The following is a 24,199-nucleotide window of genomic DNA, read 5'->3' as shown; positions in this document are numbered from 1 at the left end:
TAGTGCCGGGGGGGAAGAGGCAGAAGGGACGGCTGTGTCTCCGTGCAGTACTGTACCACCCGGCTAACTAAATCTTACACACGGAAAGAAAAACGCTCACAATTAAGGTATGGACTGTTGCGCGGAACGGTCGTCGAAGGGTGGCAGACTCGTTTTCAGTTCAACTGTCACTATACTCTCAGACTGCTTCTGCCTTAATGAGGAAAGCAGTAGACGGTGAAGCGCATGCTTGAGCAGTGATGCTGGTACTCGTGTGGTAGTGGACGCACCACTCATTAGTTTTAGGTCCTGTTTTTCCCGAGCGGGTCAAAATGCAGGACAGCTGCGTAGGAGTGCCCTAGTGACAGGCTCAAAGCACAACAGCACTGCCCTGGATATTACTCAAACCCCTTGTAAAGAGCCCACCACGTCGCGAACCAGCCAACTACTGCCGTGCCAGGCCAGTCAGTGTGCTTTTGCTGTGGAGCCCACCAGTACATACCAACAACTTCAAGAAAGCTGTCAACATTCCGGCGGTGAGCCGAAGGCAGAGTCGGTGTCCGGAGGGGAGTTCACCATTTCTGAGCAGTGCTGGGCACGTGTCGGTAGTAAGAATGCTGCTGAGTTCTCACCCACGCCAGACACACCGCTAAAGCTGCAAACCCGGTGTACAGTGAATAGGTGGTACACTTCATAGAGGCGAGCACTCGGGTGCAGGCGAACCTTGAACCTTGTGCTAATATATGGGCGGTGTCAACCGCCTCCCCGTGAGCACCCGAGAAGCCAGGTGAGGGCACCGCCCGTCTGAATGGTGTTGCCCGGCTGCCGAGCTCTGAAGTGCTCCTCTGGAGCAAGGTGCCCGCGGCTACAGCCGAAAGGCAAGGATGTTTCTCCACGCCCTGTTGGGGAACCCAGGAGACACACGCACGAAATCTTGACAACTAGACAACAGTCATCGGACAGTCTACTCGAGCTGAAGCGCCCCACTGCGCCACTCGTCTCCGAGAAGACGGCGGGCGGCTCGCTAGCACACACCACACCTGTACGGAAGAGGAGGCCATACACCAATACGGGATACACGGCACAGTTAAGTAAAGGCCAGGAAACAAAAGAAATTACAAGCCCGTCGCTCTCCTCCATCTAGACCCACTCGAGGCCAGCGGCGGCGTGACTCAACGCGAAGTCAACTCGAGACGTGAACCAGGCGCCATCGGGCCGGGCACGGCGCACTAGCCTGATTGGTCTACGCACACCACAAAGTTGGAGGGGGAGCACACGAAGATCCTTTCGGACTGAGCAGCGATTCCCAGCTGTGGCCATGCTATCATTTTCTCGGCAAATTCGTCTTCGATTGGCGAAGGAAACGGGCTCAGCAGACACTCCTGCTGCTGCGGCTCGGAGAATCTCGCTGAATGCCTTGGATAATGGCCTGGAGAAACTCGTTCCAGTCCTGGGGCGAAGACCGCTGGAGCGCCATGGAGATTTCTTCGACCGCGTGAAACAACGCCTCAAGCTGTTGTCGGAAGCCGGAGAGCTGAGCAAACAAACCAACGAGAACCCCGCCGATGACGCGTTTCTACGTGGCCGGACAGGGGCCATGCAACAAAGACACATAGGGAGATGGGCAAAGTGTTCCGGAGGCGTACTAGCCCGAGGATCTATAGCTGTACACTTGGTCAGACTCGTCCTTCAGAAAACTATGCGGTGAAAGTGAGCAAGCCCTGGCAATTTAACATACTCGGAATGCGCTTTCCACGACAAATATGTCTGTCTCGCTCGTCTCGTGGCCTAACACGCTTACCTTTGTGCCAGCCCATTTCTGAATCAAGAGCTTGAAGTCCTCGCTATCGGCTAGCCTGGCAATAACGCACAGCCACGCCTCCTTGCTGTCGTCGAGACCTTCTGATCGAAGCCAGGACTGCATGAGCATCCAAGCCCTGACCATCTTTCGCAGTCCTGTTGGAACCTTGGAGAGGACGAAACGCATGCTGCCACAGTGCTGTTGGGTCCACAAATCCGCACCGCTCGCGGCAGATGACGCCGTCCCCGGCCTGGGGTACTGGTCGGAGTCTGAGCTGCAAAAAAATATCCGCTGTCCCTTTTGTGACAAAGGAACTGAAGACAGGTTTGGGCCCATCGTGGTGGAGGCTGGAAAGCCTGAGGTAGTGGCAGAACTCCCGCTGGAGTTCGCGACTTCAGCTGTCGTCCCGCCGTTCAGTGCAGCTTCGGGGCCGGCCTCCTGCAGCGCTGAGGTACTATTCAGGCTATCTCGCAGAGTCGAGTCACACATGGTAGAAGCGTCGTCGGAATCCGAATCTACCGGAACTGGTGTGTCTGATGGTTTGCTAGAGCTGCAACAGCCGTTTTGCGAGCTGCGCGAGGAAGGCTGGGCGAAGGACGACGTGGAAGAGGATGACTCTTCCTGTCTGGAGGGAGCTCGTGTACTGGCTCCATCGCCGGAGAAAGAGCTCAGTAGCCGGAAGGCGCTGCTGCTCCCCCGCCCTGCTGCCGATCCGGCTCCTTCGACAACAGTGGAACCAGGCCCAGTTACCTCCATGCTTGGCGCTCGCGGGGTGTCAACAGCGGCGTTACTTGCACCACCGGCCCCTACCTCGATCGCTTCTCCCTCAAAGGAAGGGCCAGACGGGTCGGAAGAGTTTGGAAGCAGACTAGCTGTACAGCTTGAAGACGATGAAGACGACGAACAGGAGGGCTTCACTAGACATTGCGGCTGGCACCCTGAGAAAGGAAAGAAACTTTTACTTCCCCAGAATTCATCAGGTACTTCCGGCACGGGGTCAGCCGGGGACGGACACTCTGCAAAGAAGTGAGGAAGAAATTGCTGGAGGATTTGGGACCTATGAATTGGGTCCAAGAGGTAGTAGAGGCAAACAAAACGCGGAAGCTGCATTCATACCAAGAACACACAGAAGGCCAGAGCGTCTCCAGGGTTTAGGGTTTATGTTTGCGGTGTCCGGTGATAGCACTACGCTGGCGGTTGTACCCCGTTGTCAAAAACACTACGCACAGGACCATCTTTACAACTGGAGTCTGACAAGCGGGTACAGCGTGCCCCAAAACCAAGGACCAGCGAAAGCTCTCAGCTTCAGAGTGGAAAGATTTGCAAGCCCGCAGAAAAGCTTAAGCTGAGCTGGACGATGCCGGCTTTCCAAGCAAGTCGGTATGGGTAGATATGCGACTGTTCGGTCATGGCGCACAGTATACACTATTCCAACGGGGTGTGCTTCTCCCCAGATGAACCGGTGAGCGCCAGCCACTCCTTTAGTGTCCCCCTCACAGTCCTACTAAGAAAGAAGACCCAAGTGATCTGCATTGTCAGAGTGAAGTGGAAACAACAGGCGCGAGTATCTAAGACGGCAAACGGGAACTGAAGAGCTTACGGCAAGGAAAGCTTCAACATCACATGCAATAAGTTTTTCCTCGAGGGTCTCGCGTTTGTCTCCGGCATTTGAACTGCTTGTCCTCTGTCGTACTGAGAAGCCGGGAGGCCTTAGTCCCGACGATGACGTCACGGTACAACCGGTTCCGGTGGTGAGCATTCTTTGGCTCCCGCTGTCTGTTGTTTCTGGAGCCATATCCTGAGTCGTACAGGCTGTCGCATTGCTTGAAACAACTCTCAGATCTCCCTCGTTTTCTTCGCGGGTGACGGTGGCAGCCGCGCTTCCCTGGAAGTCATTATCCATCGCACTATCCACAGCAGAGGATGTACTGCGCCGATGCGAACAGGTGGCTGGTGCCGGTTTCGCTGGAGTATCCTGAACAGCACTCCTTGGAGAGTGTGTCACGAGGGTGTCCCGAAAAGTAAGGGAACCGGAAGATCCGGATGTTGACAGTCGCTGGTGCCGAGAGCTCGCAGTCTCGGATGAAACAGAAGAGGAATTCAAGATAGCTAGGATTGCCTTTTGGGTCTTGACAACCGCGACGACGAAGTCCACAATGTGAATCACATTCCTAAGCCGTTGTGTATCCATCAGGTACTTCTGGGCGAGCTCCCACGTTTCTTCCACACGGACTAAGTGATTTACGAGGGTGACGTTGTTGCACAGATGAGGGTCGATGCGCTCCGGTGTCTGTCCTAGTTCTGTTATATGCCTGGTGACAACGCGACAACGCAGGCAAAAAAGCGAGCAGTGAGCTGACTTTTCTGCAGTGTCTGTGGTGTAGGCTAATTGGCGAGCACGGACTGGGTCAATGCTTCAAGCCACAGTTTACTTGGGAGACAGCATTACCACAAGTGGTGCACCAGTTTACTGTCTCTTGGCGCGTATACCGCTGCAGCGTCACAAAGAACGGCTGATACGCTGTCTTCGGACCAATGAAACCTCCCCACAGTGGCCGAAGCGTAGGCCTGAGCTACCGTTTACGCCAACCTACTCATCTAAACCCAGGTATCCTGCTCTTCTACGCTGGTACATTCCTCTACTAGGGCTCCCGGACCTGTCCTACAACTTACTTGCGGAAATCGTTGAAGCTGCTGACACAAGAGGACGCGATACTTGCTACGCACTCGTAGACATGACCTGGATTGGATTCTGCATAAATCAAAAGCACGCAGTCCAAACCGTACGCCGTAGACCAAACTCGACTTTTCCTCCTAGACTATTGTCCCAGTTGGTAGACACCATCCGAGCTCGACTTCGGAAGAAGAGATAATCAGCACAGAGCGCGGATTCGGTCACGTAGTCTTGCGAAGCCTATGCGTTCGCGCGGTTCCCTCCACCGTCAGCATACTGATCAATCGTTTTAACGATCCCACGTTTTCATCAGCAAAGGCACGTTACTACATGATCTTCAGCCGCTCAAGAGCAGAAAGTAACACGCGGGCTCAACCAGGTCTCACGAGGGTACCTAGGACATGACGGGTCAGGTTCGTACGTGAACAAAGTACGCAGTCCACAGACCGAACACTTACCGCTGGTCTTAATTATATTTTCTGCGGTTTCGAGAACACTTAGGTCGAGATCGCCTCTTCCTTTTCTGCGGTAGTTGGCAATGGAGTTGAGTCGGAAGAGCTTTTTGACGTAGTCACGTCGACAGGATTGCCACTGCTGCCAGATGTGCAGGTGGGCTGTCTGGACAGCATCGCCTTTGGCAACAAGGGTTGCCACGGACCCGTCAAGGTACACAAGTTGGTTCTCTAAAGAGATTACGTCCATCACGTAACGCCGTGCTTTACGCTCAATCTGAATGAGCTCCAAGATATACTCTTGCTCAAACTCTGCCCACTTGCAGTCGAGATCGACCAGGACAGGCACTAGCTCCGATCTCCAGTACTGGTCCTTCGTGAGGTCGTGACGCTGGAGCTGCTGAAGCTGCAGGGGGCGCACACAACAAAGGCCCCGAGAACAATTGTATAATGTATGACTCTGACGGACTCGTAAGCCAGCCAACCTGAGTCATGTCATTCGGGATCAAAGCTTACTTTGCCAATTGAGTTGATCCAAGCCAGCTTGAAGCTCATGCCGCTTTCGACAACCGAGGAGTGAAAATCAAATCGCTCGCCGTTAACGTAGATCATCGTGTATCTGTTGCAATTGAAAAGACGCAGAAAAAGCCAAAGGCACATGTGAGAATCCTTCACAGAACAAACAGACAGAAACTGACTGGGACCAAGCGCCGCTTCGTAGACGGCAACGCCCGAGGAGACCTCGAAACAACGAGCGAAGAGAGATCGGAAGGCGCGCAGTTCTGGAGAAGATCCTTACCCTTCCTGCGAAGCCTCAAGCACGTCAACGCGGTAGTGTCGCCGCTGATCGGGGAAGAGGGCCCTGTAGTTTTTGGTGAACTGGTTGCGGTACTCGCGGCTTTGGGGTCGAATCTGCAACGCGTCCGCTGCTGCAGACTGAGACAAAGCACAGTAGTCAAAGCAAGAACGTCGCAACGAATCAGCTGGAGTTTACCTCGGAGAAACAGCAGCTACTGAAGCACCTAGTCATTTCACGAAAGCGCACCGCAGCAGCCCCGGCACCACATGATCCCGACACATCCCCTCTTACGAAGCTCCATGATGATGTTCGGCACTGAGCGTTAATGTTAGCTTACTAGGGCGCAGAGGAACTGCTTGCAGGCTTTGAATCCGTCACTAGTCTTAATGGAAGGTTTCCAGGGCTCTTGTCCGCTGTCTAGATGCATTTCACGCAATGACTCGAAGAGGGCTGTCATAGCAGAAAGGACTGCCTCGCTTTCCTCGGGGGAGAGAGGACCGGGGGCCACAGCGGATGCGACCCTTCCGATCGCCGCGCTGGCGACGGCACTGGTGATGGCAGCAAGAGACGCCCCCGTAAATCCCGGGGAAGCTAATGAAACATCTGACGGGATGATGGTGCGAGTCGACAGACTTTGTAAGGGACTGCTACTAGTTGAAAGTTGACCCCGCATTGCGCTGGAACTTGGGTGCCCGCCATGGTGAGAATCGTGACTGGACTCGTCCTGCATCGTTTACGTGCTGTGGCTGATTGTCGCAACGAGTCCACATTCGACTTCGCGATGCAGAAAGGTAGGAGGCGAAACTTCGGGAGCGGGGACGCTGCGTCTGAGCATCAGCGCGATGCCTGAAAACAAGACTGTCGATCGACCATAAAACATAAACCGCAGAAAACTTGTGCACGCCTGTAATGCTCGTGGAAAAAACGGCCGCCCTCTATGAAAGTACCGCCGTGCAGCAGCCCGCGGGACCTACGGCTCATGGGAAAAAAGAGAACCAGGGAGATGGAACGGGGGCGCGGGTCGACAGACGAATAAGCTCAGCAAGAAGAAACACGGGACGTAATGGCGGGGACAGGAAAGAAACTGGTTTTTCCGGACAAAGACATAGCTTCTTTTGCGCGGGACAGCAGCGTGGGACGGCACCCGGGGCTTGATGCTGATCTTGACAGCCACAAGACACGACACGCGGCGAAAGGAGCTAGCTGTACGGGGGGCGGGAACTTCAATTGACGAATACACGAAAAAGACTGCAACCAAGGATATTTCCAGGTTGCAGACGAAAAGGGGCGGAAATGAGTGCTTCCTTCACTCTGTTTCTTGACGCCGCCGCCACACCACACGTTGTCGAGGCCTACGTCTACAGCATAAGCGCCGACCTTCCAAGGGCAAGGCTCGCAGCGATACCGAGTCAAGAAGGCCGTTGGGGTTCCCCCAGACCACACGAATGCTGGAATGCAAAGACAAGCAACAAATCGGCCACCACAGCTCAGAGAAACTGTTATAAACTGCCACGAGACTCAAAGCAAACTGACGGCGGAGCTTGCTGTCGCCACCCTCCAAGGAGAGGCCCCAGGGGCTGGGAGGATTCAGCTAGTAGAACCAGTATCACCGTTGTCGGATTGCAGAACGCAGGCAAGTGTTTGTTGAATGAAGCTATGTTTGTACTGATTTCGAGTGAAGAGGCAGAACCTACGCATGACAGCACGATAAAAAGTTCCCCGCTACTAACTGATGAAGACATGACAAGTGATGCGGTTGTCTAAAACTGTCCGGCGCGTGCCTGCTTTGCTCGAAGACGACGGCTGGATGACCAGAAGCGGCGCAACCCTCCGCCAAGCAGCGGGTGGGCAAGCGATCAGCATGGGCCACTCCAGCTCGGCTGGATTCCCGTGTTGCCTGGGACATCATGGTTTGAAGCAGAGGAAGCATTGTCCACCACCCTCCACCCACGACACGGTGTTCTCGAGAAAGCAATACCGGTTTTCCCCCAACCGCCAACATGTTTTATCTTTCACCAGAGAAAGCAATTTCCGAGAGGGCCCCACCACAATCCGGTCGTCTGTCCCGGAAAGTAGTTCACTTCCAGACAAGAACTAAACTACGAAGAGTGTACACGATTTTTCAAGTCTGCATTCTTTGTCTCGGGGTGGGCAATCGCTGTCATCGGCTGTTTTTCGTCACAAAGCCTTTCGAGATAGCATGAGGGCGAAGCTAACAGTTTTGCATATACGCTGACTCTACTTAGCTGATGGCTCTCCTGAGAGCTTTGCGCCCCTCGTTCGCAGAGTTGTACCTCGCAGCTTTCAGGCGACGTTAGGGAACGAAGTCATTGCCGAAGAAGGCCCACAGCTGATTAGTTCGTTAGACTGCAAGTGACCAGACGCTGGAGTGTCCGCCCGCAAGAGTTGTAGCTCGCTGCCCACAGAGAATTAGCGCCGAAAGCCGTTAAACCCGGAAGTGTAGGCAATATCAGAGGGGCAAGGTTCGCGTGAGCTGCAGTCCGCGGTTGTCAAACGGACGTGCCTGCCGACGTCACTGCCGTGCAACGGAGCACAATACGTCCATTCAGCTACCGCGCTGACTCTCGAGGAAAAGACGAATGCTTACAGTCTGCTGGCTGTAGGCCAGTCACCATGGCCCAGGCCTGCCGCGTGTGCACTCCTTAGAACATCAGAAGGGCCTTCCTCGAAATCTCCCAGTGCCTGCTTCCAGCCTTATCCGAGTGAGCAGTTGTAGATGGCTTCTCGAGGCGCGCAACCGTTCTGGGTGCGTCATCACCCTCAGTGGGTATCAAGCGGTGTGTGACTACCTTGCAGGCACAAGGGCTCCCGGGACCGACGACAATTGAATCTCGCTTCTTTCAGGATTTTCGCACCAGGCGCAGCTCACTCACCCTCACGCCCTGTTGTTGTTTGGGAAAGGGGTAGAGGCTTTCTCGCCGTCTGACTCCCGCGTCATCGAAATAGTGTGTGTCTTGGCTTGGCCCCGTCCTCAACGCTATACTGTTTGAACCGTGCACTCTGCTTTTACAAAGGCATACAGCGAGGTATGTCAATTGGTGCAGTAGGTACCACACGTACCCCGGGGGGCACAAACATGGACGCAATAGTTCGCCTCGATAGCCGAGGTACAGACAAGGAAACTGCATCGCGGTTGGACCGCCTCTGTCCGCATTCCAGGTATATCGCACGAGCACAGCAATGCGGCAGCCCGTGGCGGGCTTCTTGTCTGTATCGCGGCTGTTGAGCCCCACTAGTGCTTTCACGTTTTTGCCCCTCGCGACAAGTATGGCATGACCTGCACCAGTTGACGTGTCTCGCTGTATGCGTTTGCCTTTTCTGCACCATGGACTGGAATAGCGTCACTCGCTGGCGGTCCTACGTAAAGACTGAGGAAAAGAAAAGTCTGTGCTGCTGGTGCACGTGCACACGATTGCAGGAATGACAGCACCATACGCCTGTGCCACGGACTGCTAGACTGGGTCCTGGCGTTCCGCATCGCACCGGCGTTCTAAGCAGGAAAGCTCGGCGTCAGGGGCTTGTCCGCCGGGCACCTTGCCGCCGGCCCCACGCCTGCAATCACTCCAGCGTCGTCAGCGGCCGCCGCAGTCTTCAATAGCAGTGCGTAAACCTTCATACAGTTACAGCGCAGACGACATTCACTTCGCGTATGATTTCCCTCTGTCATGCTTTCCTCCGAGTGGCGCCTTTCTTCGCCGCCGGGGAACGTCCCTCCCCTGTGAACCGAGGCACCGCCTCCTAGCTTCTCCGGGGTCTTTCGGCGACCATGTCGTTTGGTGTGTAGTGGGCGTCTCCAGAACTTGACACCCAGCGAGCGGTGTCGCCACAGGCAATCCCAGCGGCTGATGAGTTCAGCCGTACTGTGGCCCTTTACCGAATGAATGTAGCCAGAGTGAGCCCACTCACCCTGAGGGCTATGAGAAGCGCGTCTTCGATTCATGGAGCTCTGTCACGGACAGCGGCCTGCGCGACATCGCGAGGGGCAGCCCTGCTCCCGTCGAGCGACGAGAACGCGTTGAGCAGGCCGGATTCTAGAGGGCGCGACTCAAGGATCGGCGGTCTCAAACAGAATGACCTGCCGCAAACAGGCAAAGGCCGTAGGCACACAACCGGAGCGGGGCCAAGGCCCGACCCAGACATTACATTTGAGGACAGATGAACCAGCGCTGTGTGGCTTTGTACAGCTGTACTAGATCCGGCAGTATGAAACCACAGAGAACACTCGACCTGGCTGGCACTCAACGCAGCTCGACAAACCGACGAACGGGACTCGTGCTAGCGTAGTATCGCCACTTCCTGGCTTCTTTGAACACGAGAGGCGGAACTAGTCACCTCTTTTCTGGCATGCTTAATCAGAACATGCATGCAGCGGCGGGCGCGGCGGACAGGAGGTTTGTCCCGTCCGTTTTGTCGCAGTAGATGACATGTAGAACGTAGAAAAGTGTAAAAAAAAACGACTGCAAATGCAGCAGCGCTTCACTTCGCTATGTGCTCTCGTGGCTTTTTTCCCAACGTGGTAAAACCAAGTCGAAGATTACACGTAGTGCACCGCCGTTGAACGTACTTTCTGGAACCTGACACTTTTTCATGTGTTGTTTCTCTCGGTACAAATTCTGTTTCTCCGTATAGTCTTCACTGCGAACCCTGCTTTGTTTCACAGCGCCGGGCAGTCCTTGAGAATCCGGGACAGAGCTGTCAACGGTTTCGTACGAGCTCGTATCCAGCCAGCAACAGTATTTCTTGTCATTCTTCTAGCAGCGCGCTGAACACCATGGTAGTTTTCCTCAGGTTTCGAACACGCACTCTGGGTACGCCGTCCTCTTTGATGTTTTGTCGATGCCTTTTGCTAACAGCCTTACGTGGTTGAGCTGCTATCGGAGGTATTTGTCTTCAGTTTGGTCCTGTCTCCTCAGTCTGCTACCGAGTGATTGCCTCGCCGGTTTGGGCCGTGTAATGTCCTCACTAATCCCGTCTACTTGTGCGAGTCGTATGGACTTATCTTCTTGCGCCTGTGCTTTTTAAACGCTCTCAGCTACGGAGCAGGCTCCGGAACGTTTCCACGGCTTTCCATTTCGAAGTCTCTTTGGTCCGCGTCGCCTGCTTCACCAGTCACCTGGACGGCTGAACTTTTTTTTCTGTGCGTGGCCTCTCAGTGAGGGCACGGCAGACCATGAGTTATGCCTTGTCACGTCCCTTCACGGCAGGACTGCCCTGGTTTTTTTTTTTTCGTTCCCGGTCTGTATCTGCTCCGCGCCCACTGTGCAGAGTATGACGCTCCCGTCCAAGAACTGTTTTTAGCCGCGTTGCGTCTTTGTTCTGTCTGAGAACCGTGCAAACTGTGTCGTCGTCCGTCGCGCACAACCAACGAACTCACCCGTGCCCCCCTTCGTGCGGAAAGCCGGTCACAGAGTATTCCTCGTTTTGTGACTCGACTTTGCATATAGTCTAATTTGCACCTCTTCTTGTAGCACGCACCTGTAGATCAAATCCCGGACATTCCGCAGCCGCGCCTGTACCCCGTCCCGCTTTCTCCTTGACAGCAGCCGCAGCTTCTCCCCAGCCCGTCACCAGATCCCATGTCTGGGACGGCAGCCCCTTCCTTCTCCTCTAAGCTGTCTTCGAAGCCTGCGCTTTGGTGCCCTTTCTGACAGCTAGTAAGTCATCCTTTGGGTTAGTCGCGTGTTGTCCTTCTCGTACCTCGTCGCTCCGTTTGGTGCCCTCCCTACACTCAAGAAAAAAGTACTGGTGCCACCATGGAGCTGGGGACTTACTCGGAACGGCAGCGGCAACGAGATCCTTTAAATGTAGAGCTTGAAACAAGTCGCGAGGAGGCAGGAGTCTTAGCTGCCTTCAGCCACCACGCTGCCGCCTCTGACCCTCGTCTTGATCGTTCTAGCAGACTTCGCTCAGCCTTCGCAGGTGGATGGCTGGGAGACAGAGCATCAGGCGCTGCAGAAGACAGAGATTCCTTCAGTGTGGGGGGATATTCACCATATGATGTCGCGTACAGAGGTGAGCAAGCTTCTGAAATTTTCGCCGGTGTCTTCCCCAATCAGTCATATGCATGTACGTCCGTACACCCAGTGCACGTATGTGTCCTGAATTTTCTGTGTGTTCTCTGTCTTTTTTCACGTACACATCCTGACACGTGACTTCCGATGGGAAGTAGGGCTGGTATCAGCGCTGACAGATGGAGGGCTGTTTAGAAGTTTCGTCTGCACAGGGGCGCCCCTGCAAAAACCCGCTGACGGGTTTTGTGTGATTTAGCGACTCAGAAGTTGCATGCCGTTTCGTAGGCTGGCCAGGTCGTTGTGTTCCTCTTGTCTTTTCCGGAAGGTGGCCACAGCCGGGTCGATTCCACGACGAGCATCGTGGTTTTGCTGTGTGACAGCTCACTGTTTGGTTTGGCCCCTCCACCCAGGTTATACATATGTGTCTAGTCAGTCAAGCCATGTATAAATAAGTAAACCTTAAGTGTCTTAAGAACTCGTTTAGTCACCTGTTTGGACTCTGCGGACATACTCTGCGCGATCGCCGAGACAGGGAAGACGAGTTGTCCCTGGACCGTCGGTTCGGAGTGGACCGCGTCTCGGTTAGGGTGGGTGTCTTGCTGGACGTAGACGGGATACTCAGAAGAGCGAGGCGGCCTGTTGCCTCTTCACTGAAAACGTTCTCGCGCGCTAGTTGTCTTCCGAGAACTTTTGCAGGCGGCCCTTACCTTGATGGCACTCCAGCAATGTCCGTACACCACGCACGAACAGAAGCGAGGTCTTGTGTTAGTTTTTCTTGACCTGATTCAGTCGAGGCGTTCAGCGTGGCATGAATCGATTAAATTAGACCGAGGAGGTGTGCTGGTGGATTGCTTACTAAAGGGCATCCTTAGGATGCCACGGCACATCACCGACATCTGTTGTCTGTATAGCATTGGCAAGTGATATGCGTACATGCACCATGTGTAGACCCTGTTCACCTCGGTGCGTTTGTCAGTGCGGCCTTTGTGTGATGCGAACGTTTCTTTTCTCTCGTGGAATCTGTGCTTTCAAGTGTAGCTGGGCGGGGCGAAAGCGTGAGAGGTTAGCCTCCTGTAGTCTTGTGATGGGAAATTCACTTCGGGGAGTCGAAGGAGTTGACGCTTGTCCACCTTGGTGAGAATGCGGATGCGTGGGACATGTGGCACATGCTCCGTGTTTCTGACGTCTGTGTACAGGCCAAGCACACGGTGGTAGCGGAGACCCTTTCGGCGGAGAGCGGCACTCCGCGTATACCAAAACTTCCCGTATTGCCCTGCTTCTGACCGGTGCAGCTATCGCCGCGACAACAGCTTATTTCTTCCTTCGCCGACCAGGGCTCCGTATGTGCTTGGTCTTACTCCGCGCTGTGTGCTTTGACATGGGTGTTTTGTTGTTCATTGTATGGAGCGTTCTGTTAACCAAATGAGCTGTCTACTGGAAGCGCCGGATTCCGGGGTAGCCCTGTCATGGTTGCCGTGGACACGTTTCAGCGCTTAGGGTGAGAATTCAGTGTGCTTCATCACCAGCAGGAATTCCGCCATGAAACCGCCACCGCAAGCAGCGTTGTTCGCACACCGTCTTGTGATATATAAGGGGATGCCCCACTGGCTGTCTGGGAGTCGGCACTAACTCTGAATTACTCGATGTATGATTGAATACTGTTAAGAAGTCATGGAGCCGGTTTGCTGTTAGGTACGTATTGCAGTCTTTCTCTTGTTCATCTTCACAGATTGGTAACTTTAGTTTTGTTTCCTGGAAGTTGTGCTGTTGTGACGGTGTGATTTTGCGACGAATGACGGAAGAGTGAGTGATGAATGGTGAGGCTGACAGAGGAGAAACGGAAACTGTCGTTCTTGCGTTTGATTGACCCAAAGTAAGAGGTGTTTTGATTCTCTCTTTTTTCTGTGTAACATGCTGAATCCCCAGAGGCGGAGGGGAACGGCGGAAAACAGCTCCCGCCTGGAGACCCTTGCGTGGTGGAGAAGTCTCCCGAGTGCGCGATATATCCGTTCTTCGATGGCTTCAACCGTAAGCTGGTGTACGACGTTGTCCGTTCACCTGGAGGTATCGGGCGTTCGACAGATTACTCACATCGTTGCGTTCCAGGGGTAATCTGAGAAGCCATCGTTGTTGAAGTAGAATGCGGGTGAACATATGAGTGTGTTTCCTGGTGCCTGTAGTAGGGGTCGCCATACAACCGGCAATGATGGGAAGCCGTCTGTTCCATAAACGAGGAAGACTTACAAGGAGCTTGCGTGGCTTGTGTGATTCTTTTTTCCATGGGAGAGACGGTCTTCTGCAGCCTTCGTTGGTTCACGGCTTCCTTTCACGGAATAGTTGCCTCGTTTGGACATTCCCCCCACCACAACACCTGGTCTCCCATTGCGTTCTACAAAGAAGAATGGTGTTGGGTGTTGAACGGCAGCAGGCGCAGGTGTATGGGAGGGTTGAGGGCCTAGGGTTGTTTGGCCGCATTTGTATCCATGAATAGTGAATTGTCTGAGGCTTGTCAACCGTTTCTCATGAAGCGCAGATATTTTTGTAGCTTCCCTGTTTACGTCACCCGTATGTGCATGTGTGCGTGAGTACACTTTACCAGCGGCAGCGGATCTGACTTCAGTAAACTCCACTTATACATGAACACACATCAAACTAAGTGAGAAATTCAGAATCAGATCGCTGTTCGTGTACGATGATGTGACATATGGATGTCAGGTGCGTATCCAGCTTACGCCTAAGGGGCTATCAATCATTCTGAGTCCGGGATCCCCTTACTCTGTATGGTTTCCGTAGCGAGTGTACGCATGTGCCCTTTTAACCTTGCAGCGGATGTCGTGCGGCTACTCGATGCGAATACAACAACATCAAACTTGCTCTTCCGTACTTCTATGCCACTCGATCCTAACACAAGTAAGCTCGTCTTTCCTCTGGCCTGTCGCACGTATCCGTTACTTCTTCTTCATCGTCGCCCAACGATCCAGCGGGTTTAAGGGCAAAAGAAAGAGACACTGGAGTTAAGTGCGACGGACAGAACGTTTCCTGGGGAGCGGCTGGCGATTCAAGCTTGTGATTCTTGCGGTTTGTGTGTCACGCATAGTTTCATACGTACACACAATCCGTAAATATTCATGCACGGTCATACATACATTCATATTTCTTCTGAAGGAAACTGCATCGCCTGAGATCTGTTGTTCGTCACTAGATATATCTCTGAGAGAGCCCGGTTTCACGATCCCCTGGGACATCGGGCCTCCGGCTTTTTTCCGTCGTACCAGATGGATGACTGTGATGTTGTTTGCGTGGGGTCGCACGATTAGTCGTTCAAATAGGCGTGCTTGTGACGGTGCCTGAGTCCGGTTTCCATGTTGCAAGCAATCATACCTTATCTGGATTGCATATCTGGTTCATGCCTCATCCTTGTTGCTGATGCTTTTTTGTGTCCTTTCGTGACAGAACACCTGGCGCTTGAAGATCTCAAGGCAGCTGCTGCACGCCAGGCAGAGAAGAATGCGCTCAGTTTCCCAGCAGATCCGAAGGTCATTTTCTTCACTTTCCAGTGGGACGGAGCCAACGGAATGGTGAGCCCCTTATCGCGGACCGAGTGTTCGCTATAGTTTCTTTTCTTCTCTCTCGTAGATGAAGTAGAAACATCATCGTGGAGCAATAGCTCTACGGAGTCACACTCTAAATACTGGTGTGCGTGCGTCTTATGAGCGGTACTCATGCGAACAGCTCTGTCGTCTACCTGTATGTACCGACAGGCGAAAGGGGTGTATGTGCTTTCAAATCAATGTGAGCCGTTGGAATGACCTCGGTGTACATTAGGTAGTATACGGATAGTGTGTGAGTTCGCTCCCGCGTGCAGAAGGTAGCTGGACAGGCTTGTTGCACAGTTGAGGGTAAGAGCTTCTTTATTACGTGTATGATCACCCGTATATGAACAGCTCTATCAGATCTTTTATGCAACTGTCTGCCCTGCAGCTGCTGGAGCGTTGTGAAGTAGCTCGAGAAGCGTGTGACGCTCGAACTCATTCTGGCGTAGGCACAGTGCATTGGCCGATATACGGGCAAAACGTTAGTCCGTACTCTCTGCCACCCGAGGTGAGCTTTTTCCCGGTACTGGACGGCTGCGATCTGTTGCCCCCCCTGGTGTTTCTTGCGAGAAGAAAAGTCACTTCTGTCCGCAGTAGTGGAGCCCTGGCAGTAGGGCCTGCAGAGTAGTCCTTGACCCTCCCGACCTTGTCGGGATGCGATGTGTACCTGCGGTGGACCAAAATAGCAGGGATAATGTGTACTGGTCTCGAGTTTCAGTATGCCAACCCCGCTCCCCGTTTTTTTGGTTGTTACAGCTGAAGCACAGTCTTGTAGTGCTCTTCGATCTGCCTCCTCGACAATTGGGAGAGCGGGCATTTCGTTGATTTCATAGCGCCTGCTAAACTAGAGACGGAAATGAAGCAAGGAGGGGTACATGGTAACTCAGGACTACGCCGGAGGTGTCGTTGTCTCGCTAGGAGGGAAGAGCACATCATACCGTGACAATGAGCCGAAAAGAGTGAAGAGTGTTCGTGTATAGATGGGTCCGTGCGAAGGCTCCGTCTTCTTTTGAGTTCATGGGAAAGAAGAGTTCATGTGTTTTGCCGTAGCGACTCACGTTGAAAAAACAACCAGTCCTGTCTTGTGTACTCCCGAGAGGAGTGTCTGTGTTGCCTATAGAGGATCTCTTCAGATGCCTGTTTTTTATGAGCGCTGATGATTGTCGGTGTTGTGAACAGATAAGGAACTCCCTAGCACGCAATTTCACGCAGTGGGATGGGGACACCCTGGAAGAGAAAGTTGAAGTTTTGCGTCGAATGGTGCATGTTTCTTTGGAAGACAATGCTGCGATGACGGTAGAAGGCCACTCATTTTTTGTTCAAGAGGAATCAGGAAAGACAGCTGGTGCCGAGACCGATACAGAAAGCCCCTCTCTTCGAACGGAGAAGAAGGATCCATCGAAGGAAGGACAACGGACACGCGGCCCTCTTGTGTCCTTCATCCATTGCCATCATGGACAGGATAGGACAGGAGCTGTCGCAGCGGCTTACAAAATGCGCTATCTGGGTTTTTCTCTCGATGCCGTATTCCGTGAAAACGCGGTCAGTCACATGCTGAGGTTTCATACAAGAAAAGGAGTCTCCTTTTACAGAGTGCATGTGAAACGGCGTGGGTTTTTCTGTCGGTACACTGCGCAGGAATGCGGTTACATGCGTCGTTTCGTTGTTAGAGATTGGGAATTCCTGTACGTTCGGAGTTGAAGTACGTCCTTTGGGACAGGGTAGTACTGTGGGAGCCAGAGCCGATCTTGTACGTAGGCTTCAGGCTTTCGTGTCGTGTTTTCATTCTCGGTACGCGTAGGTGCGAGGGCACACCTGGCTTGGACTCATGAGTCGTGCAGCAGCGTGAACCTGTAATCGATCCTGACCTATGAGTTGAGTGTCTCGGTGAGCCTGTATATCTGCGGACGTCCTTCCCTGCAGGGGTCGGCTGTCTCATTCTTCAGACACGGTGGGCGCTCCTATCAATGGTGTCTGATTTGCTGATACATCGGGCAAGTGCTCCACACGTGCACGTTGTTTGCAGGTTCTCGGTCAGCATCTGACCGAGTCCGTCAACTCGATGATGTGGTACTGCCTGTATCTTCAAACGAAGCTGGGCCTTTCATCAACCCAGTGCTACGACGTGGTTTCTGCGAATCCGGCGATGCACTTTGCTGCCAATGGTATGGCTCCAAAAGTCCCTCCAGGGGTTCTTCCCGCGTCTCTCCCTGCCTTTGACCCAGCTACAGTATCCGTGCCAGGAACCGATGTATCCTCCTCGAGTGCTTCAACCAGCGTTCGAGCACCTTTAAGCGGAGGAGGGATCCCAGCTGCGGCGCATAAGTCCAAAGTAGTTGCGGCATCTCCAGAGAAGTCGGTTAGGGGCGCGCTTCAGAAGCTTGATGTACAACAGCCCGTACCCGGCGGCGCACAGCCGTCACCCGCAGTTGTTGATGTGGGTGCGGGTTCGGCCGGGGCTTCCCGGGGTCCGTCAGTGAGCCTTTCGAGGGAAGCTGACGCGGGGGAGAAACAAAAAACTGATGGTAGCCTCTCACCAGGCCAAGACGGCGGATCTAACGAGGAGAGCGCGCCAGCTGAGTCTCTTGCCCGAGTGCCGCCTGTTTTGTCTTCGTCTGGGGTTGAGTCGGAACCGCTATCCCAGTAGACTATAGTTTCCGGTTTCACTTAGTCCCGTGGTTCTCTCTCCGAGAGCCGTTTCTCTGTCTGGCGGTTACACTGCCACCGTGTGGTTCGGATGGCAGTGCGGTTGGTTTTCAAGTTGTTGGCAGCTTTTTCTGATGTGTTAACGATGTACGAAGCCTGCAGTTGTACCTGTAGCTTCGGCGAGGCATGTCACAGTGCCCGTAGTCGCCATGCTGATGGCATGTCACGGTGTAAGTTTTAGGGTTTAGGAGCAAGGCAGGTCATCGTCACCAAACTCATTTCCGCTCTCCTGTTCCCAGGGAGTTCCCGTCTGTTGAGGTGTCTGTGCTGGGGTAAACACACAAATGGATTTCTTTACGTGCGTGCGAAGGAGACCCTGGTAGCCATTTTGCTCGTACTCCTAGTGCGCAAGGCGCATGGAGGTTGTCTTGCTCATGTCCCGTCGCATCAGTTGGGGAGCATGACTTTTGTGTGAGGACCGGATCCTTTTTTCACGTCGAGAGTTGTGTTTCCTTTCTTTTCAAGCCGTGGTTTAGTCAAAAAGGTCGGGTTACCAAACCAAACCAGGACTCAGCCGAAACACACGCATGCAGACATGTACGTACGCGAAGGCCGAAAGAGTGGGTTGCTGTGGCGTCGGAGTGTGCTCCCTCTCCGTATGCGCAGTCCTTTCGCTTACTCAGCCCGAGCCGTGACCTAGCAGCCCTGCAATGGGCGCGACGACAGAAGACCGTAAACAGCGAAAGGGACTTGCTTCTCTTGTGTACCACGCAGATGGTCGAGTTTGTAGCTTCTGTGCCGTTCACGTTCCTTCGCTGCCGTTGCTTGGAGCTTCGGGTCTGAAAGCATCGTGTGTGTGGTGCGTTAGTTCGAGAGAATGCTGTTCACTTTAGATCGCTGTGGACGCGTGGTCGACCCCCGAGGTACTGCCACAGCGCCCGAGAATCGAGCGTGTAGGGGGGGAACCGGGCCAGAGAATGTTTCTTTAGAACAGTCGCGGGTGATAGTATTTGCGTACCTGCTAAGCACTTTTGCCACAACGTACCACCCAAGGCAGGTGTAGTCTGCCGTACGTTGAAGAGGCCACGTAAACGAAGAAGAGACTTCCGTGCTGTGTAAGGGCAACAGCCTTAGATCGAGGCGCGACTGGCTCACCGGCACTTTGAACTTGATCAAAACGAGGAACCATCTCTGCTCCAGACGTGACAGTCTTCTAGTGGGAGCCTCGCGCGAGTCAAGGGCTCCCGGTAGAGGTAGCCCGGTTAACTATTGGTGTTATCAAGTACGGGAAGGTGGCACAGACCCGAGAACCTGTTCGGCTGAACTGGCGCGGGCTGCGCTCGTCGCCTCATCGGAGAGAGGCTGCGTGATCTTTGGTTGTGCTTCTTGTAGTGTAGGGCATGGCCTATGCAAGGCGCGAGTACGTTGGGTACGGCGCTCAGTAGGCACTCATCTTCGAGGTCCACCTGTCGGCAGGCCTGTGAGCGCTCACCCCCTTCGTATGCCTCCGAAGTACCTGTTTAGCAGCACGAGAGGACTGCCTGCAGGTAAGGCTGGTCTGTGTAGAGTCATGTTCTCGGGGCTCACGGCTTCAGGACTCTGGAAGCCTTCTCCAGAGTGGTTAGGCGATTCTGAGGCTTGGGTAGTGCATCCGTTTCGGGCAGTCAAGCCTTGCCAGTGAGCTTGATAGTACCAGGTACTCTCACGCAGTGGTGCACGACGTGTCGTTTACAGTTCACTGCTGCTTTCCCATTGTAGTACAGGTGTGGCAGAGACTGTGTTGGGGTATGTTCGACAGCTGAAGTGTCCACGCGAGCCAGAAGATAGTACAGCTCAGGCTGCAAAACGGTTGTCTCTTTTCGTGGTCGTCCGTCGGCTGGCTTCACATCCTGCCTTTGCCCCTAGGTTTCCTGCACAACGACGACGGTTTAACTGTGCGTCGTGTGGCCTCAATGTAGGTCACCGGAACGAGATCCTTGTCACCTGCTATTCCTACTCTGGAAGCAGATCCTAGATACGCTACGGAAGTTGGATTTTGGGAGGACACACGAGAGACAACTGCACACAGTAAACACCTGCTTGTCAAGGCATTCAGCGCACACTTTGCATGCGTGTCTGCATGCTCAAGTGTGAGTGGATTCCATTTCTCTCGATGGTTCACCTGAGCTCCACATCGGCTCTGCTACTCAAGAGTCTGATTCTCACTAGTGTTTCTTAGACAAGGAGAAACCCGGGAGACAACCGGCCTTCCACCGTTGTGGTGTCGGGGCCTCCGTGGCCAGGCTACGAAGTCTCTTGAGGTACTAGAGGAGGAAGACACTTCGACTTCTCTCGGCGTCATTCAGCCTGTTTCCAAAGTGAGATACTTTCTGTGAAGCTTTGTTCGTGTCTTTGAGGCCTTCGCTGTTCTCCTTGGACACCCCTTGAGAGTGTCCTTTCTACACAGCTTCTTTCAAGTGGAATGCTCATCTCATCAGAGTCAGTTTTGTCTGTCGCGGCTTCACTTTTTGCTTTCTTCCCAGCACGGAAGCCGGCCCCTTGGAGTCCAGCAGTGCTTGGACCCCTCTCCTCGTTTTCCCATGCTAATCCCTGTCCATTCCTTCTTTCGCGGGACTAGGTCTCTTCGGACGTTACATGTGGCGTCATCTTGGGTCTGTTTCACTCTTTTTCACTTGGACCGGGTGGTGAGCGCTCGTGGCGTTCCAAAGGTTGTTTCCTCGCGATGCTCTCTTTTTCTCACTCGCTGCACCACCCGTTCTCCAAGGCGTGAGTTTGTCTCGGCGTCCCGTGGGGCGAGTGTATTCCCGCGCCTCTGTCCCGTGGAGGGCTGTTGGAGCGATGGCTCCTTCTCCGGGGATTTCGTTGTGTACTTCTTGCAGCTGGTCGACGGATTCTGTGGCGTCCTCTCGTCGCCAGCGCGGCAGCCACCACTTCGGCCAAACTCATTGTCGCTCTCTCTGCGGACTTCACTTTCCGAGGAACTTATCTGTTCTGTGTTGTGCAAGCGTGAGGTTCTACATTCTTTTTTCTACTGTCACGCTTCCATCTGCTGTATCGGGAATTCCCCGACAGCTCACCCACCTTAAGAAAACGATATCTGGTTTTTCTTTTTCGTCTTCGTCTTTTACCCCCTCCTTTTGTAGAGTCAGCTGTTCAAGGTTGTTACCCCCTGAGCAACACCTGGGTATCAGTCGGAGGCCAGCCCTACAAAGTTTTGTCCGACAACGCCATTGGTTCGCTCCTGTGGCTTATTTGCCGTCTTTTCCTTATCACAGTCCTCTTTGTTATACACCACTACATGAGGCCCATCAAGATCCGTTACTCTCCCGTGACGTACCATATGACCTCTCTCTTCATTTCTGTATCGGTTCTCGAATAGGTGTTGCACCACTAGGTTTGTACGTCTCCCGCCGATCTTCCTCTTGGGTGTCATCGTCTCCTTGCTATTCTCTCCCAGCTGGCGCTCCCATGTTCGGAGAGGAGGTTCAGTTGGGAAGCCCCAAATACCGCAAACGTGCAGTGCGGAGCAAGAGACGCAAGACACCGAAATTTCCTTACGAGCCAAAGGATCCTGTGTTCTATGCTCCACCGCGTCCTCCTCCAGATGTTCCCCTTCCTCCTGGAGTTCCTTCTCCTTCGCGGCTTCTCCAGGGGGAGGAGAATGCCGAGCTGAAAACAGATGGTTTCCATGGTAAGCACGATAGAGCGGCTGAGCTTCGCGCTGATGGGTGCGAGAGACAAAAGGAGAGTGTCTCGAGAAAAGAAGAAAAGGCATCGAAGACCGAAGGACGAGTGGAGAGTGCACCGCGGAGAGAAGAGTGGCATCTCAAAGAGACAACGGCCGGCCCGACAGAAGTAGGGAGCTCGGGCGACCCTTCTTCAGCTTCCGAACTATTTGACGTAGACGCAGTGGGTGGTGACTATACTCTTCGTGTTCCTCCCATTGATAAAAGAGCTAGACGTACCCTATGGATTCATCGGCATTTGAGTAGACGGTCAGGAACTGTCAGCCCCGTTCAGGAAGGTGTCACAGATCTTCTTCTTTCTCATGATGCACCCGACGACGTGTTACTTAATCTCAGCGACTCGTCTGGAAATGATGCCTCTTCTTCAGATTCCTCCTCGTGCTCGTCCCCTTATTTACGTATGCTCCGTTCATTGGCATTCCCATGTCTCCTCAATTTCTCGGCAGAGGAGCTCAAGTGCCTGCTGTCCCGCTATCCTGCTATACTGCTTCCTCGTCGAGCCGAAGCGTGTAAAGATGCTGTGAGTTGGTTCACACGAGAAAGAAACTGGAGTCCGAAGGCGGTGCGCTCTTTGGTTCTTCACGTCCCTATGGCTCTTGCACAGGGTGTTCCCGGAGTGACTGTGTGGTTCAAGGAGTTTGAAGACTTATTTAACAGGGGAGGCAAGGGCATTGCTTCGCCCTCGCCAGGAACGAAAGAAGAGGCAGGTGGTATACAGGAAGGTGACCCTCTAGAACCACCCGTGGGTGAGGTGGTGGAGGAGTTACATAGCCGACTGGCAGCACAGCCGGATTCGGATCGTAGTGACACGCGAGCTTCCCAGGATAATCGGGAGACCGAACAGAGTGCTGGAGCAGCAAACGAGCAAGTGGCAGGACGGCAAAGCGGGAATACGTTAAGTATACTGGAACAGATTGCAATAGATAGTCCTATGGTGTTCAATGTCAGGAGACCCAAGGCAAAAATCACCCACTTTATCAAGGTCTGGCGGCAAGTCCGGGCTTCTCGCAACGAGTACAGACCGGCCGGATGGCGTGCCCGCTCCGGGCAAGATCCTTTTCTCAGTTCGGGTACCTCGTCTTCTGAGAATCACGACATATCCTGTGGCGGCGGCAGGCAGCAAGACAAAGGTTCTGCAGACGAAACTTCAGAACGGGTTTGCGCGGAGGAGCCGAAAGGCGAGAATTGGCGGTATTTTTTGGACCCTGCTAGTTCAGAGCTTGAATGGTACCGAGCACAATACGAATGTCTTGAAGCCTTCACAGGGGAGGGACTTTCAGGAATTGAACAACGGGGACGCGCTGGTTTGCAAGCAGACGCAGTCCGTTTACGTCGTGTGATGGCACAAGAGGAGACTGCGTTGCAGGAGTTGTTTTTGAAATACCCGAGACTATTCACGATGCGCGTTGAAGGCAACGTTCGGTCAAAGCTGCTGTATCTGCAGAACAATATGCTGAAAGAGCTTGAAGAAGTGCTTGCGTTCCCTCAGTTTCTTTCCTATAGTCTTCGACGCCGTATCATTCCTAGACACATCGCACTGGTTAATGTATTTCTCAGAAGAGAACGGGAAAAAAGAAAGGCAACTTCAGTGCTGTTTGACGAAGGAAAGCTGGTGGCTGCCACGCGGAAAGCGGGACGTGTCCGTAGACATTGGGACTCTCGTATGCAACTGAAGCGAAAACTCACGGCACAGTTGCGTCATCGGCGTCAGCAACTGAATCCGAGTGTATCTATGTACGACACAGAGTTCTGGGAACAGAAAGATCTACTACAGGAAGAGCTCCTCCCCATTGTTGACGATCGGAAAGGATGGAGAGGCATCGAGCCCTATCAACCCCTGAGCATGCCTGCACTTCCCCCACTCCGTGAGATGTTTGCGACCAGTGATGAAACCTTCAGACAACTTTTCAAAATTCCTTATCAGGACTTCGTCGGCGCCAAGCTAGATGCCGAAAGAGTGAAAAATCCTCAGACGCTATTCTGATTCCTGTTCATGAAACCATGAAAGCATTTCAACGAGTACGCAAGCGCGTAGTATTTGCCGGTGTCGTACACGTGCCCAGTGAGTGACTCTTCCTCAGTGTCGGCAGTCCATATGTATGGTGAAAGCTGCGGAATGGTGGGGTGGTGCGTCTACCTTGTTTCGCTTCCATCATGTTTTATGAGTCGCGCGATATTGCTATCCCTAATAGTTCTTAGCTGTGACGAATCGAAGGGCGAATCGCCACTGTCTTGCATATGTTAGACGATAGAGCTGCAGATGCACAAGGAGACGGTGGTTAGCTTTCTCGCAGCTGGCTCCCGTGGCCTTAGTTCTCTCGAGTCAAGTTTGGGGTCGTAAACGTCTTGTCCTCTTGAGGACGCAGTCGTTTCGACGACAGCCCGCAAGCATACCAAGCAACTCGCTCCTCGTTTATGAACCTCTGCGGACTCCCGAGGCGTCGTCAGAACGCCGAGAAGCGACCGAGTGCGGTCGG

General features: G+C 53.5%; 3 protein-coding genes across 3 annotated transcripts; 2 read left to right on the top strand and 1 right to left on the bottom strand.

The window, feature by feature from the left end:
• Positions 1-899: 899 nt before the first annotated feature.
• Positions 900-7,463, bottom strand: CSUI_000849 (phospho-2-dehydro-3-deoxyheptonate protein). Its single transcript, XM_068061056.1, has 8 exons — positions 6,043-7,463; positions 5,706-5,842; positions 5,423-5,525; positions 4,913-5,312; positions 4,454-4,532; positions 3,381-4,092; positions 1,781-2,884; positions 900-1,513 (listed from the first exon to the last, which is right to left on the bottom strand). Exons 1-8 carry the CDS (start codon positions 6,433-6,435, stop codon positions 1,349-1,351), a joined length of 3,093 nt encoding a protein of 1,030 aa, XP_067926969.1. The 5' UTR covers positions 6,436-7,463; the 3' UTR covers positions 900-1,348.
• A 1,404-nt stretch (positions 7,464-8,867) lies between these two features.
• On the top strand, positions 8,868-18,434 carry CSUI_000848 (transmembrane). Its single transcript, XM_068061055.1, has 9 exons — positions 8,868-10,060; positions 10,151-11,738; positions 12,934-13,077; positions 13,664-13,765; positions 14,564-14,647; positions 15,191-15,315; positions 15,719-15,838; positions 16,510-16,872; positions 17,357-18,434. The coding sequence occupies exons 2-9, from the start codon at positions 11,480-11,482 to the stop codon at positions 17,975-17,977; spliced, it is 1,818 nt and encodes a 605-aa protein (XP_067926968.1). The 5' UTR covers positions 8,868-10,060; positions 10,151-11,479; the 3' UTR covers positions 17,978-18,434.
• A 1,393-nt stretch (positions 18,435-19,827) lies between these two features.
• On the top strand, positions 19,828-24,104 carry CSUI_000847 (mterf). Its single transcript, XM_068061054.1, has one exon. It carries the CDS (start codon positions 20,815-20,817, stop codon positions 23,704-23,706), a length of 2,892 nt encoding a protein of 963 aa, XP_067926967.1. The 5' UTR covers positions 19,828-20,814; the 3' UTR covers positions 23,707-24,104.
• Positions 24,105-24,199: the final 95 nt, after the last annotated feature.

The sequence above is a fragment of the Cystoisospora suis genome (assembly GCF_002600585.1).
Source record: "Cystoisospora suis strain Wien I chromosome Unknown contig_322, whole genome shotgun sequence".
Lineage (NCBI taxonomy): Eukaryota > Apicomplexa > Conoidasida > Eucoccidiorida > Sarcocystidae > Cystoisospora > Cystoisospora suis.
The sequence above is the reverse complement of the archived record's forward strand: the minus strand, read 5'-3'. Positions and strand labels throughout refer to the sequence as shown.

What these genes read in the sequence shown, in the direction of transcription:
- CSUI_000849 (XM_068061056.1), bottom strand. Translation starts at nt 6,435, where the DNA reads ATGCAGGACGAGTCCAGTCACGATTCTCACCATGGCGGGCACCCAAGT. An exon ending in GGATCAACTCAATTGGCAAA is followed by an intron (nt 5,313 to 5,422) that starts GTAAGCTTTGAT and finishes CGCCCCCTGCAG; the next exon opens with CTTCAGCAGCTCCAGCGTCA. An exon ending in AGAAATGGGCTGGCACAAAG is followed by an intron (nt 1,514 to 1,780) that starts GTAAGCGTGTTA and finishes TTGTTTGCTCAG; the next exon opens with CTCTCCGGCTTCCGACAACA.
- CSUI_000848 (XM_068061055.1), top strand. Translation starts at nt 11,480, where the DNA reads ATGGAGCTGGGGACTTACTCGGAACGGCAGCGGCAACGAGATCCTTTA. An exon ending in ATATGATGTCGCGTACAGAG is followed by an intron (nt 11,739 to 12,933) that starts GTGAGCAAGCTT and finishes GTCTGTGTACAG; the next exon opens with GCCAAGCACACGGTGGTAGC. An exon ending in CCTTCGCCGACCAGGGCTCC is followed by an intron (nt 13,078 to 13,663) that starts GTATGTGCTTGG and finishes CTGAATCCCCAG; the next exon opens with AGGCGGAGGGGAACGGCGGA.
- CSUI_000847 (XM_068061054.1), top strand. Translation starts at nt 20,815, where the DNA reads ATGGCTCCTTCTCCGGGGATTTCGTTGTGTACTTCTTGCAGCTGGTCG.